Genomic DNA, 14938 nt, shown 5'->3' with positions numbered 1-14938 from the left:
AAAAACTTGTCAATGTCGTCCCGCCATCTCCGCCTAGGTCTTCTTCGGCGCCGACGTCCGTCACTGGGCAGTCTGGGCACCCACTCGGTGACAACTATGGCCCACCGGTCCGGTAATCATAAATACTAAAAATACCATGTTGCTTTACTTATGAGCCTTCTAAGGGTCTTCCAAATGGCTTAAAAATTCTCACTCCGTATTAGCTCCGCATGCAGTTTATTCGCACATAAAAAAGCTTTCCAATTCAAAAACGTTACCAATAAGAGGATCCCACAGCTGCGGCCAATCAGCGCCGGCGCGTGGTGCGCGACGCGTGCGCGGGCGCAGGACGGAACTCAGGGTCACTCTAGCTTACGGAAAACGAAGTTTGGGATTGATGTGAAATTTTACGTTTTCCAGGATCCTGACATCTAGCGGATGTTTTTAATGTTGTTTCTTTATATAAGTATACCTAACCTGTGCAGATGACAGATAAAAACGTATTTTTTTAAATTATACATAGAGCGAAACCCGTACTAGATGTATACTCTATCTCCTTGTATTAAACGTATCGATTGCATAACAGCTCTGGTTTGTTTCTTTTTTTACTAATAAGGCCTGGGTCTCCTATTTACGCCGCAGGTCACGTCCAGCGTCACGCCGTAGGCCGCGTCACGATGCTCACTATAGAAATGTACTGATGCGGTCTCCCTCACACGCCGACGTTGGCGCGTAAATGTAGTGAGCATTGTGACACGGCCTGCGGCGTGACGCTGGACGCGACCTGCGGCGCGTAATAGGAGATCCGGGCCTAAGCTAGAGTAACCCACACTGTTGCGGCGCGTGCGCACAGAATCAGAGGGTAGACAGGTTCCTTTCCTGTCAGATGGTGTTGGTATTCATTAATTTATCGGAAGATAATGGCGCCGATTCTGAAAATGAAGATATTATGTACACATTATCGTACATTGGAGTCACTAGGAATGGCTGCCGGAAATAAATATAACTGCTACCCTATGTAAAGAACTTCGTTGTAACGGTCTCCTGAGCGAGTTAGAAGATGAAATGAAATCTATATCGATGGTTTCATGTATGTAACTGCTTTACTCTGCTTTCAAGACGGGCGGTACAAATTTAATAAACAGACACGTTAAACCTACCTATAACACCTGACTTTTGCCGTCGGGGTTTAGAAATATAACTACTAGCATTAGCACATAGTTGCGGTTACGTTGCCACGTCGATATTACAAAACTAGCTGTTCCCGCGCGCTTCGCTTCGCCTTAAAAAAAAATCCCGTGGGAATTCCGTGATAAAAAGTAGCCTATGTTCTTTCCCAGGGTCTAGACTATATGTATACCAAATTTCATTCAAATCCGTTCAGTAGTTTTGGCGTGAAAGAGTAACAGACAGACAGACAGACAGACACAGTTACTTTCGCATTTATAATATTAGTTAGGATAGTACCGCCGCGTCCTAGAGGGGTAAGAAGAGAGGGTGGGGGGCCCCTTACCGCTGTAATTCAAGCTTACTTATTTATATGAGTAATGTGATTCCCGGATGAACCAGTATTCATACACTCAATGTGACTCATACTGAAGTCTTGAGCACTGACTCAACATAGAGAAAGGGGGGTGACTTTCATGGAAGTTTAGATTGGTGTTTGTGAGTCAGCCTATATTATCTTACGAGTCATTACATTAGATTTCTATGATTACCAGTCTTTAGTATGTACCGTAGATAGTAGTAGTTACTATACTGCGATTCGCGTAAAATTACCTCATGAGATGATAATTACAATAAATATTGTCAATATCATCAAAATCTCATGTGGCCAATAAGTTATTGTTTCCGCCCATGTCGCATTGCATTTATATTTAACTAGCTGTTCCCGCGAGCTTTGCTTCGCCTTATTAAGTTTTCCCGTGGGAATTCCGGGATAAAAAGTAGCCTATGTTCTTTCCCAGGGTCTAGACCGTATGTATACCAAATTTCATTCAAATCCGTTCAGTAGCTTTGGCGTGAAAGAGTAACAGACAGACAGAGAGACACCGTTACTTTCCCATTTATAATATTATATAGTTAGGATTCAAATAACTGTTTTTGTCTGAAAGAATCAAGGCAATTACCTACTACTTAAGGTACTACTAAATATACATACTTGAAACTATGTGAAATTCAAGAAAATAAAATACTTTTAGTTTATTTCGATAAATCTGTAAACAAAGCCTAAAGATATAAAAGTATCTCTCTAATCCGACCCAAACCACAGTTTACTGAGAATCACTTACGGAAAACCGATTCTGTATCTATATTTATTGTACATCTAATACCGTCTAATCTAATACACGTGCTAATCTTTATAAATTCCCGAAGTAACGTCGGTAAGTACCAGTTGGATATAACTCAAAATGAAGCAAGAGAGTGTCGCCAACAAAAATATATGCGTGTGGGCGCATTGCACTCGACTCTACTGGGAGTAGGAATACCTACACTCAGTGGATGTGGTAGATTTAATTAACAAAATTCACGTGAGCAAATCTGGGCGCAAAGGTTTAGGAGGGTCACTATCTAAATCGACTAACGAACGAGAGCTGTTGTGCAGTCGGCACATTTATTGCAATAGGACAGAGTCGTGTTGCGCTCCGAAACTTAGTTTTTCGTCATATAGAGTCCGATCCCAGATCCGAAAAGCCAGCCGCAGACTGGTAAAATGCCTTTTACAACTTGAAACACCCTGCCACTAGGAACATATATTATTATTATCAATCGTCTGGATGTTTAATTTGAGGAGTGTAATTTTTTATATAATATTATACTATTAGTCTGTCATAAACTATATAAATGATTTCAACGATTTCTTAAAGAGTAATGGCTAAACTGATTATTGTTGCCTCCTGGTAGTGACCTATGTCCAGCACTGCACAATACATTAACTGAGAATGATGAAGAATGACAAACAATTATTTACAATCATCTATAAATATTTATTCCGTGCTTCGGACGGCACGTTAAGCCGTGGGTCCCGGTTGCTGCTTCGGCAGCAGTCGTTAAGCCTAGTCAGAGGCCTTCGGGCGGCTTGAAAACATCTGACAGTCGGGTTGCCCACTTACCCGACAACTCTCTCAGCACAAGCTTGCTTGTGTTGGGGTCCACCTACCCGCACTTGGCCAGCGTGGTGGACTAGGCCTAAACCCTTCCTTCATTGGAAGGAGACCCGTGCCCCAGCAGTGGGGACATAATGGGTCGTGATGATGTGATGATAAATATTTATGAGTTATGATCTTACCACCAAAGTAAACAGATGTATAATTGTACATAGATATACACTGCTAAAAGGTTCTGTCAAATGCCGAGAAACTTTTGACAGGTACCTAATACAGCATAAAAGCATAAAAAAACTATAATTGCCACATCCAAAATAAAGATGGCCCTAAACTTTAGTAACTCCATGTGTTTATAGAGCTCTCTAACTAAAATCTTTACAGTTCCGAGTTTATACGAGTATTTATTCATAGCGCCGCCGAGCGATATATATTTACGCGTTTCATATTATTACACTCTTTCTTGTGTAGTTTGTTCACTCATTTACCCGGATTATGTGTCACGCGTTTGGTAGATTTCACAATGTTTGTATACCCTTTGATGTAATAATTATGTACATGTATTCTCATAGAAGTAAATAAATTAACGCTATATTCTAGAAACTTGTTGTCTATGGTTGGCTGTGTTTTTGGATTGTTGTGGAGAAATCATGCGGAAAAATAGTGGTGGGTTTTCATTTGATACTTTTGGGAAGTCTAATTCAGCTGTGGGACATGATCTGATTTTCCTAGTCTTTTCTTAATCCTAACAGCTATTTTTTCATAGATTTTGTTGATGAAGCCTAAAATTGTGGTAGGTATATTCCAGAAATAGCTCATCATTCATACGCTGATGTCCAATACCTGCAGGCTATCCATAAAAAAGGTGACTAGCTAGCTCAGTAGTAAAGTGGGGTGTTATTTGTCAAGACGTTTCTTTTGCACTGACACTCCATCTAGTACATATCAAAGTGTCGTTGTACTTACACGCCTCATGAAAACTGAAGAAAACAAGATTCCAGCCAGTTGCATCACAATCACCTCTGCCTGACCCAGATCCACTGACTACTTGTATATTTTTACAATTAGATGTGCATCATGATGGCTCATAATTGTTGGGGACTGGGGAGTATAAGATAGAGGCTGAAAGCATTCATAATCAATATATACAACAACAATTATTGGATACGGAAAGCTATGAATCACATCCAGTGACTTCTGCTGGACGAAGGACTCCCAAGAACACTGTAGCTGCTACGAATCAAAGGTCAACTTGACACTTTTAAGGTTAGGGTCAATATGGCCTAGAATTTTTATATGTTCCTTCTTTTAAATGAAGTACAATGAAGACTTAACCACACACGGAACTAGGAACGAGATTCCTACAGATAGCCAAAGATTAATGAAAAACTTTCTATACATCCAAAGAACGTTGCATTGACTCCGCCCGAAAATTCTCCAGCAAATAGGTACAGTGAGCTTCTGCTTCTTATCCTTCTAATTCTATGTGGTCGGGGATAAACTCTAGAACTGACTGACTATGGTTTACGCCATGGTGAAAGCCAGCCTGATGACAGTCATTTGCACCCGAAGAGGTTAATTTCTTACACTCTCTGAGCGTAAGCTTTCAAAACCACCAAAAACGAAACCACCTATCTTTGATAGTCGGTCAGTTTGACAAAGAACAAAACTGTATAGCTCCTTATGCAGCCGACCGTACCTCGTAAGAGTAGTTCCACTGAACAATTTATTTTAGTGCGACACCAGTAATCTTCCTCCAGGCGACTGAATCACGCTTCCTACAGACAGTCCGACTATTTTCAGTCACTTTTATGTAAATACATTGTGAAAGTACCTACTTAGGGCCGAGTTTGTGGCGATGAGATGTGGGAGAAGTATATTTATATCAGACACTGGTCTTTTTGTTTTCGCCGTGTGCCGAGCGTCTTGGGATTTATCTGTTACTTATTATATGTCGGGTATGATTGGGGATTCTAGATGGTACTTAATGCATTCATGATCAAGGTACTGAATATAATATTGCGACTATAATACATTGAGCTCACAAACAACAAATCTACCTACGATTATGCACAATAGGCGGCTTATCGGTAAAATAGATCTCTTGCAATAAAGTTGTATATAAGAAAAGTAAAAGGAAGAAAATGCTTTTGTTAAAACTGAGTTTCTAAACAACCACTGTCTATGTCAGCTTTTCGTTTGGTACTATAATAGAAACCTAATCTATTTATATGAACAGTTCTGGTTATTTTCTAGAGCTTACCATTAGTAACTAAACTAGTCATCACGAAGGGGACATTTCGTGATGACCGGTCATCCGGTAACAAAAGCTCAAAGTTTATTTTAACACTATACTTGAGTACGATTTTCGTGAAAAAATTGTTTAAGGTGCTTTATGTATGCATATTCTATTCTAATCTATTCTGAGATGGGGTGAAGTTCCTGTACGTGTCTCTCTCGAGTGGAACCTTTGTACATTTCCCCTTCATTTCAGCTCAGCCAACCTATGTATGCATATACATACTTTGATTGTAATAAATCTTCTCTATTTCGTTTGGTAGCAATTACTTTCTAAAATCGGTCCAGAAGCGTGAAACTTCTCATTTGAAGGGAAATACTTTGACCCAGCTAAACCTAAGTAATACACAAGTCCACCAGAAACCTGCATTCTCGATTACAACGCATTTTGCCCACAAAATGAGTTTATACAGCAATAACAAGCGTGGCAGAGCGCGGATTGGGGCACAATTATGGGGTAAATAACAATAATCCTCACGCCATCATGGATTGGGGGAAGGCGTGATATCGCGCATACAAACTTCGTACTTAGCGCTTCGAGGTGAAAACGCCGTAAGTGGACTTTTGGGGTTAAGGCGAAGTTAAGATTTTTGTATCAAAAAACGTAAGTATAACACTAAATGTACTAAGATGATACCAAGATATGTGGCCTATTAGATAAACATCCGGAGAAGCCGGAATGATGTATTTATTTATACTTTTATTGCACAATTTACAAAAGTATATGTACCATCAGGTGGACTATTTTTGGTGGTTACAAGAAGTAAGCTTTTCATTACACATGTTTTGTATAAACGAATTTAATACACTCACGGGCAATGAAAAGTTTCCACTCACAAAATATCGACACCAAACGACCCCAATTTTTTCAAACATATAATTTTATCAATTAATAATTGATAGGTACCTTTTTCAGTTGGTGATATCCTGATGCTCTGTTAAATGTATTTTAATGTTGCAGTAATTGTAATTAATCTAGCCTTTTCCGTTTAGGAGTTATTTGGTGATTTTCTAAGTGGAACCTTTTCATTGCCCGTGAGTGTATATTAGAATGGTTTATAATTGCCGAAAGTTTTATAGCATGTTATAAAAACTCTCCTTATCTTGAATTATTATAATAGACGTCATCGCTAGTGTTTATTTCTAGGTGATATAATAAAGTCACTCCTTAGCGATCAGCTAAACCGAAAGACTGTTAAATTAAGGCATGTATTTACATTTACCGCAGCGCCTAAGTAATCTGTTCAAAACATCGTTTGTTCCTTACAAATTCAGCTATCAAAACACATGCCCCTTAACACTTAAAAGCCCTTACCCTCTGTTAAGGGGCAGGCGGCGATGTCGGCGCCTCGCGTGATGGCGTTAATTGCCGGAGCGACTTGCCAAAACGAAATTGCTCAGTGTTTTTATGTATTGTATCGTGCGTGCGATAGTATCCCGCCACCTCCTGACAGTTGCGTAAAATAATAAAATACAAAGATAACAGCGCTACGCCGCTATTTATTGAGCGCTAGTGGTTAAAGAAGGGGGGATTGTATATTGCGGTAAGTTATGTAGCCTACTGCCAAGTCAGCGGTTTCTTGATTTTCCGGAGTATACATGTGAATATGTTGGTGGGAGTTAAGTGGGTCATAGTGTTAGTATAGTTATAGTTTGGATTTTATAGCACATAAGTAGTACTCCTGTAAATGGTTTAGTAAAACTAGTGTTATTACAACATAGTAGTTGTTGTCACCGGGTGTAAAAGTTTCGTCTTTTGGCTGATGTGGATAGTTTTCGTTGACGTTGACGTAAAAATATTTTTACGAACACATAATTACTTTTTTCAAACTAATGATAATGAATCACTACGCAACGAGTGACAAACTTTTAAAAACTCCCAAAACCTACTGACACTTTCGGTTCGAACGAAATAGCAGTGCAATAAAACTTATGTATTGTTTGATGACTGGCAATTATTCAGCGGAGCAGAGGTGGAGTTGCGTGAGGAACGCGATGGCGCCTCCAGGAGGGTTACTTTATCATCGTCATAAAACAAACGAACGAGAGCTGTCGCGCAATTGGCACGTTTAATACAACCAGATATAGAGTCGTGAATCGAGCAGCAGCGCTCCGAAACTTAGTTTTTCGTCATATAGAGTAACCCCCAGCGCTGTCCGTGCCACGCCATGCTGAAAGTGATAACTTTCCGAACAAGTTGAGAGGTATGCATTGCTGGCTTCCCCTTAACATTTATATATGTATAACTTTTAAGTTGTATTGTGTACTTTTAGTGGATTGTTAGACTATGGTGAACTCGTTGTATTTTTAAAGACCTGTAGAGTATTGTTACAGGTAAACTGTTTTGCTGAAATAAAATGTTACTTTTCATATTATTTTAAGTTAATCTGGTGTATTGTGGCCTAACGCAAAAACGGATTTTATGATTTCTGTATGAGTTAATAGGGACAGCAATAAAACAGTTATCTACAATAAACCTTGATTTCTAAAGACTAAAATGTTAGGAGTAATGAAGATTCATTAATTTTCAGTAGTTTATAAGCCGTCAATGGATACTGTTCATCGCTTTAACAGTCGAAGTGGAAACATGAGGGTAGTTTTGAATGATAGTACGACAGGTGTTAAATTTATATCACTTTCTGACGAAACTTCTTCGAGTTTTCATTACTTTCGCCCTGTTTTATATTATAAGTGTTATTTTGGTTGTATTGTCGCCGAATATAACATTGACTTCGTAAGTACCTACCTAGTTCTTATAATCAAATAAATACAATTCAGTCTTATTCCTATTTCTCAAAAGTAATCTGATAAAGTTGTTGTCACTTAATTGATAACTTCATTTAATGATAGCTTTAAGTGACTATTGAAAAAAATGTTTTTTTACCAAATATTTGAAACGTAGAAATTATACCTAAACGTATAAATTAGGTTAGTTAAGAACGAGATCATATACCTTTTGATTTCATAGTTTTCCATACATTTGTAGAGATAAAGCTGAATAATAGAATTCACATACAATGTCCTGTTCCAGTCTTTATTCAGCATGGGGCGGTCAAGTCGTGTCTATTTCTGAATCTTTGTAATTATATCCTGAAAAACAAGCAAGCTGCACTGTTTGTACTGCTCACAATGTTAAGTGGCCGACAGTCTTGAATAAACAGTATTAAACTCCTATTTTACTGCCAGCATTTCCTTTCAGTATCTGTCACTAACTCACTATATATGTAATATTATGAAGTGCAGAATAAATTAAATTTAATATCATAATTGTGTCCACAAACGTAGTTCGGTACTTTAATTCAACTTTATTTAGATACTTACCTACATGTATCAAAGTTAAAGCGTAAATGGGGTGTAAAGTTTCGGTAAAGGAACATATTGAAATCGATCACAAAATTCTCAATATCTATTATTTTTGTTTAAGAGAAATACTTCTCGTGTTATACAAATGAAAAATACATACAGTCCCATAACTATTTCGTCTAAAATCAAGAACAAAACAGTTATTTAAAAAATATCTATCGCAACGAGTAGCATCCGTTTCCCTCACATCCTTATAATTAGAGGCGCGACATTTGAAAAAAGAACACCTACAAAGAGCAAGTGGGAATAGATAGATATGGAAAACGCTAAAAATAATGAGAACATTATACACGGGCGCTAATGAGTGCGACTCGGGAGAAAATAAGTGGAAACTCGCTTCCTGCGCGCGCGCGGGAGTAGGGACTGTAGTAGACTTGGACATGGGCACTGAACTACATTTTAACCCTTACGAGGGCATGACTACTTCAATTTTCATTGATTTCACAGGCATCACCGCACTTCTATTTTCACTCTTACGGTTTTACATGAAAAGTTTCATAACACTTTATAAACCTTGGCACAATTTTGTAAAATATAATATATTCAGGTAATTGAATGATTATTTTATAGTGATTCCTGTAATTTCGAAACCCAAGTCCATACTGAATGGAGTTAAGCTCTTATATTTAGTCACAAAAATCACACAGAACAAGATAATATACATACTTTCGTACGTTCTTACTTGCCCTATATTATGCATCTACGCGAGTCCTTACTCTGTGGCCGCCGCGCCCAGCCCTCAGCATTCCCTCTATTTTTGTCACCTTCACTCCACTGCAATAACAGTTACCGATGGTATTTTTATTACACGAGCCGCTTTTATTTCAGATACAATTTGACAAAATAAAAATAAGAGAAGGGCCTCGTGCCGTGACCGAAATGGACTGGGTAACGCGACACTAGCACAAATATAGTCCGGCGGTGTACATTGCCTGTTTGCCTCTACATTTTTGAGTTAGTTTCTTGTAAAACCGTCGATGGATGGTGAAAGCCCTTTAATGAGAGGGCAATGTCCTTTCAGTGGATGTCTCTGAAGGAAATGGCTGAAGTGGTTTCCGTGTTGGCGACGCTTTGTAAGTAAGTACTCGGAGTGACTTTAAAAATACATTTAAATGTTGGAATTGAGACATTTGTAATGGCCGTCTCGAGAGGTTTGTTTGAGATAACAATCGATTCACTTTGTCGGTAAATGTTTGCTTCCATTTTAGTCCTTCATGTTGCAAAAAAAACTATTTACTTACTCCACAGTATTTTATAATTACACACCGGTCTCACGGGGGGAATCAATTTTAGGGCTTAATTTGATTGAAGCATTTTTGAGCAGTGGCTGGTTATAATAAAAAAAAATCCGCGAAAAAGGACAAGAGACAAAAAAGTTTGTATGAAAAAAAAAATGTTCTTAGAATTTTCCAGTTGTATTATTATAACAAAATGGTATACCTACAGGATGGCTTCAAGTCAGCCCCTTTCGGCTTATTCTAGTACTTATTCCTGTAAAAACTATGAACTGTTTTAAAACATCTATTTAAAAATAAAATGATTTGCAAATCATGCAAGTTGGATGTTAAAACTTTGAACTTAGCTAAAACAGGAATTCATTTCATTACCGGTTAGGTTGTTGAAGATATGTTGAAAACGTCCTTATAAGTAATGTTTCTAACTAAGTGACCCCTATTCCTTGACGTAGTTTGCTACCGAGACGTTATGAAGAAATGTAATTAACCCTTGAAATGCTGAAAGTTATATTAAAGTCAAATGACTTAAAAATAACTTAAAGATAGCTAAACATATTACCTTATTAACATTATGTACCTACCTATTAACAATATTAAAATCGGCCCATCCAACGACAGAAAGACACAGATTCATGCCATAAGGTATGTAATACAATACAAATATGTAATGATGACTCTACTCTCCTCTGTTTTCATCGGACATGATCACTTTTGAAACTGTCAGCGACATCTATGCAGAAGCAGAGGTACTAGACTACAGTTACGCCCTCTGTCGAGGCACTGGAGTGACTATCAACTGAATGAAAGCTCCATTTCCAGTTGTAAAGCTTACGGTTCTTTGAGCCAATCTGGTGCTTCGAATGGTTGTCAACAGATGGCGTGACTGGTTAAAGCTCTCGTAGAGCTTTTCCTAACCTAAACAAGTTACTGAACTTACAGTTTATTGAATATAAACTAAGAACGATATTATTCAGATAAGAACTGCTGCTGCTATTGGTATTTTATAATTTTAACAAACACATGAAAATTAAAGCAGAAAAACATCACGTCATTTTTAAGTAGGTGTATGGGGAGCTGATATTTTTTTCGCAGTTGCTTAGGATTACCGTTCACCCCTTCTTTCGGCTTTCTATCTTTTTGCAACACGCTATATGTGAATGTATTTGTACTTACCTATAACATTTACAATATTGGTAGTACGAGTTGTAGTTGGGTAGCTATAGGTACCTAGACACAGTATCAGCAGGAGGCTACGAAATTATCAAACAATGCCATCGCGTGCCAGTACCAACCTACCACCATAACTTTGCACCCCCCGTCACCCTTACCACCATCATCATAAGCTCCTTTATACCTCGCTTCTGCTGCAGAGCTACGCTCGCGGTGTGTATGAAGTTTGACAGATCAATGTCGTGGCAGGCGGAACCGCTGGCTCATACACCAGACGATGTATTGCAAACCAGCTGGGGCTCCGACCACTCATTCCCGACCTTAGCCGCTAGACATAAGAGCTACAATGATAGTGGAAGTGAGACGGATCTGTGGTAATCCGGCTGATAGAATGGAAGTGGCGTTTTGTGGCATATCGACGTCCATTGCCGCTCGGGCTGGTAAAAGGATTGGGATGTAAAACTCTAGGGAGTAGTGACCTTGTCGGCTCGTTATGGGATTGGTTTGGCGACACCCAGCCTTCATTTTTGTAATTGTGGTATTTAATTTGTAGTTCTAAATGAGATGTTAAAAATATATGTGTGATTTTCTTAGATTTTTAATTAACAAAAGTATTGGTTAAAATATGTTTTATCTTATGACCCAATGTACAGCTCCCGGCGGCCGCGGCGCGCGCGCTCGCTCCACCCACATTTCATAGTAAAAGTTATATATTTTTAGCGCGCAGCCGCTCGGCGCGCGCGCCGCTCCCAGCACAGTTTTACAACAAAAAACACTCAAATAATGCACAAAAACCAGTGTCCCTGTGTACAGTGTCCCGTAGTGATAAGTGATAAAACATATTAGTGATGAGTGACTTATGACAAAGGCCGAAACATGGACAAGTTCAGGCGCCAACGGTACAAGCTGAAGCGGCGGGTAGGTTCATGAAAACAGATGGTTTGTGACTAATGTCTCCTTCGTGTGCGATATTGTTTATTTTACACCCCGATCTATGAATAATGCCTGGTTTTAGACGATGATTTAGTCTCTGAGGCTATAAGAAGCTGAGGGAATGAAATGTTGTGGCTAAGAACAGTTTTGATTACAAGGGTATTGGATCTAAACATGACGTGGAAGTGTACATGTGCCCGAGTACTATGCCCGTATTTCTAATTATAAACTAGCATTCATGGTTTTTTTAATATAATCTTCCAGACATACTTACGTTTTGATACAATTATTATTACACCTACAATAGATATGCATGGTAATCTATTTATTTAATGTTATATTATGGATTTAATTATACGGATTATTCTTATTAGTTATTGGATCAAAAATGCTCAAAACTCGGCTATACACTAAGCAATACAAATAACTAAAGAAACTATTATTTATTAGTTAGGTTTAAGTGTTTGTGTTTGTATGTCTAACCAATTCTTCCCATCTAAATCATTATAAAAAAATCGATAAGTAGTTGTGAAAATACAATACATGATAGTGTGATCTTAACAGTACATTAAGGATACTATATTTTCTCTTCGTATTGTATACCTATTACAATGTTAAGCAATGTACCTATATCAGATCTGTTTCCACGTGATTCCAATAGATGTCACTATCTATAAACTAGTAAATAAACATCAAACTACATGTTGGTGCATTTGAAAAAAATGCCTTATGAACAAATCGTATAACATTGCCAACTTTAAAAAGTGCCAACGCAAAGCTCTCAAAAATCAAGTAAAGTTTAGACAATACTTAACCATTTTAAGTGCCAATTTCTCCATTGTCGGCTAGAGCATAACCAGGGAGTAGCGGTTGACTTTTGACACATCTGTCATGAATTTTATATGGAGATGACGTTTAATTTATAAATCAATCCCGGTCGGTTAGATAACCGACTATGGAGAAATTGGAACGCTAATAATAATATTATATTCATTGATATGTTATTACATCTCACAAAATAAATAAATAAAAATAAAAAAAAACTAACTGAAATGGCGAAAGATCTATACAATACAATACAATAATCTTTATTTGCACACCATAAAAAAAAACTTAAATCTAACTTAAATAACAGTGATGCACAAATGGCGGTCTTATCGCTAAAAGCGACCTCTTCCAGACAACAGATCTACACCTGTGTTACAATCTAAAGAAAGCTCAGTAGTCAATAGACTTTTATTGTACGCCTTCACTTTGAGATGGCTATGCTGTTTTTCACTTTAAGAATATCATTGGCCTTAGCTCATTCCACTTTTCGAACTCCTACATAACTCCTACAGTCTCTAACCACGTCACTGCTAACATAATAACAATACGACACAAACGATGCCGCCCTACGGATGACGTCAAACAAATTAACCCCATTTTCAATTACAAATCAATACACTAGTCGGTTTAGCCCCGATGCAAAATTCAAGTGCAAAAACTTGAGTGTCTGAGGTTCAAGATATGCTCCTCCTTTGTTGACCGGAGTTCCAAATGCTGACACTGAAAATCTAAGAGTTGGCAGGCTATCGTGAGTCCCATATAGATGCGAGTTAATAATTGTACAACTATTCAAAACATGGTTTGTTCTAGGTTGTCATGTTTGGTATTGAGTGAAATGTAGAGTATTTAAAAGTCGGTTTTATTAGGCTATTAATTTAAAAGGTAATGAGTTATCATAACCATAATAAAATAAACTGTCAGTCATCGATGGATAATCAATTGAAGTGCCAGTTAATATTTCTAGCGTTTAGTATCACTGGTGCCAGCATTCTGACCACGGCTGATAGTCTCATCTACACAGGAGTAGATTATAGTACCCAAGTGTGTACACAGGAGCACTCTTTGTTCCATCACTCTCATAACCCAATGGGACGGATTGACCGACACGACTGGAGAGAGCCCTAGGCGCAGGATCTGCTGCCCATGCGGCAGCATGGATCGTTTCACGGTTTTGGACAACAGGTGATCAGCCTTTTAGGTCTTAACCAAACTACCGCTATTTAAAAACTCCAATTTGACCCGAGAATCGAACCCCAGATCCCTGGGTCATGAAGCACAGCTACCACCAGACCACAAAGGCAATTATAAATAAACAAAAAACCCGACTACACGCTAAAAAGATGAAAACAAGCCCCAATGTTAATGGAAAGTATCGCAGGCGGGGACCAGCAGAGATTTCACCATTTAGCTGAATGTTACTTAGATAGGACACCTTGTGTTGTGGTCAAGTTGGTCCCCGCCTGCGATAAGTACTTTCCATTAACACTGAGGCTTGTTTTGACCTTTTTAGCGTGAAGTCGAGTTTTTTGTTTGTTTATAATTATATATTTTTTATTTGTAACTTTTATTTATTTTTATTTTATGAAATTTTATGTCAGTAGTCCGGTTTAGTTAATGAACATTTTTTAATTCAATAATTTTAGTGTTGTAATTTAAATACCTCCAATATGCATATTTTTGTAATGTGCTAATCAAGCCCTTTCATTTGATACCCCACACAGCTTAGTTGGAAAAATATTATTTTTTCGATCATCACTTTATGTCCTCTAGAGGGCGTTATATACATTTTAATGTAACGTCACATAACCATCACCAGCCTATAACCATCGCGCGATCAATACGCTTCTAACGATACCTCATACATCAAAATCTATCGAGTCGTTTAGACTACAGGAGAGAACAAAGAAACAGACAAACATACATACAAACATACAATCGAAAAACATTACCCTCCTCCTTCGGCAGTCGGGTAAAAATAGTAGTGAACAAACATATGGCATAGCCAGGTCGTATCTTTCATTGACTGCA

General features: G+C 38.1%; 1 protein-coding gene across 11 annotated transcripts in view; it reads left to right on the top strand.

Moving 5' to 3' along the window:
* LOC105393908 (voltage-dependent L-type calcium channel subunit beta-2) overlaps positions 1–14938 on the top strand; it is a 101111-nt gene that overhangs the window by 57383 nt on the left and 28790 nt on the right. The window contains exon 1 of one of the 11 annotated variants that reach the window (XM_048627139.1): positions 11869–12067. The exons of the other annotated variants lie outside the window; for them this stretch is intronic. Within the exon in view, the coding sequence (XP_048483096.1) occupies positions 12026–12067 (42 nt within the window). The 5' untranslated portion in view covers positions 11869–12025. Of the gene's footprint in view, positions 1–11868; positions 12068–14938 lie in introns of those variants that run through there. 11 annotated transcript variants of the gene reach the window in all.

This window comes from Plutella xylostella, chromosome 4 (assembly GCF_932276165.1).
Source record: "Plutella xylostella chromosome 4, ilPluXylo3.1, whole genome shotgun sequence".
NCBI lineage: Eukaryota > Metazoa > Arthropoda > Insecta > Lepidoptera > Plutellidae > Plutella > Plutella xylostella.
Note: the sequence above shows the minus strand (reverse complement) of the source record. Positions and strands in the feature narration are given on the sequence as shown.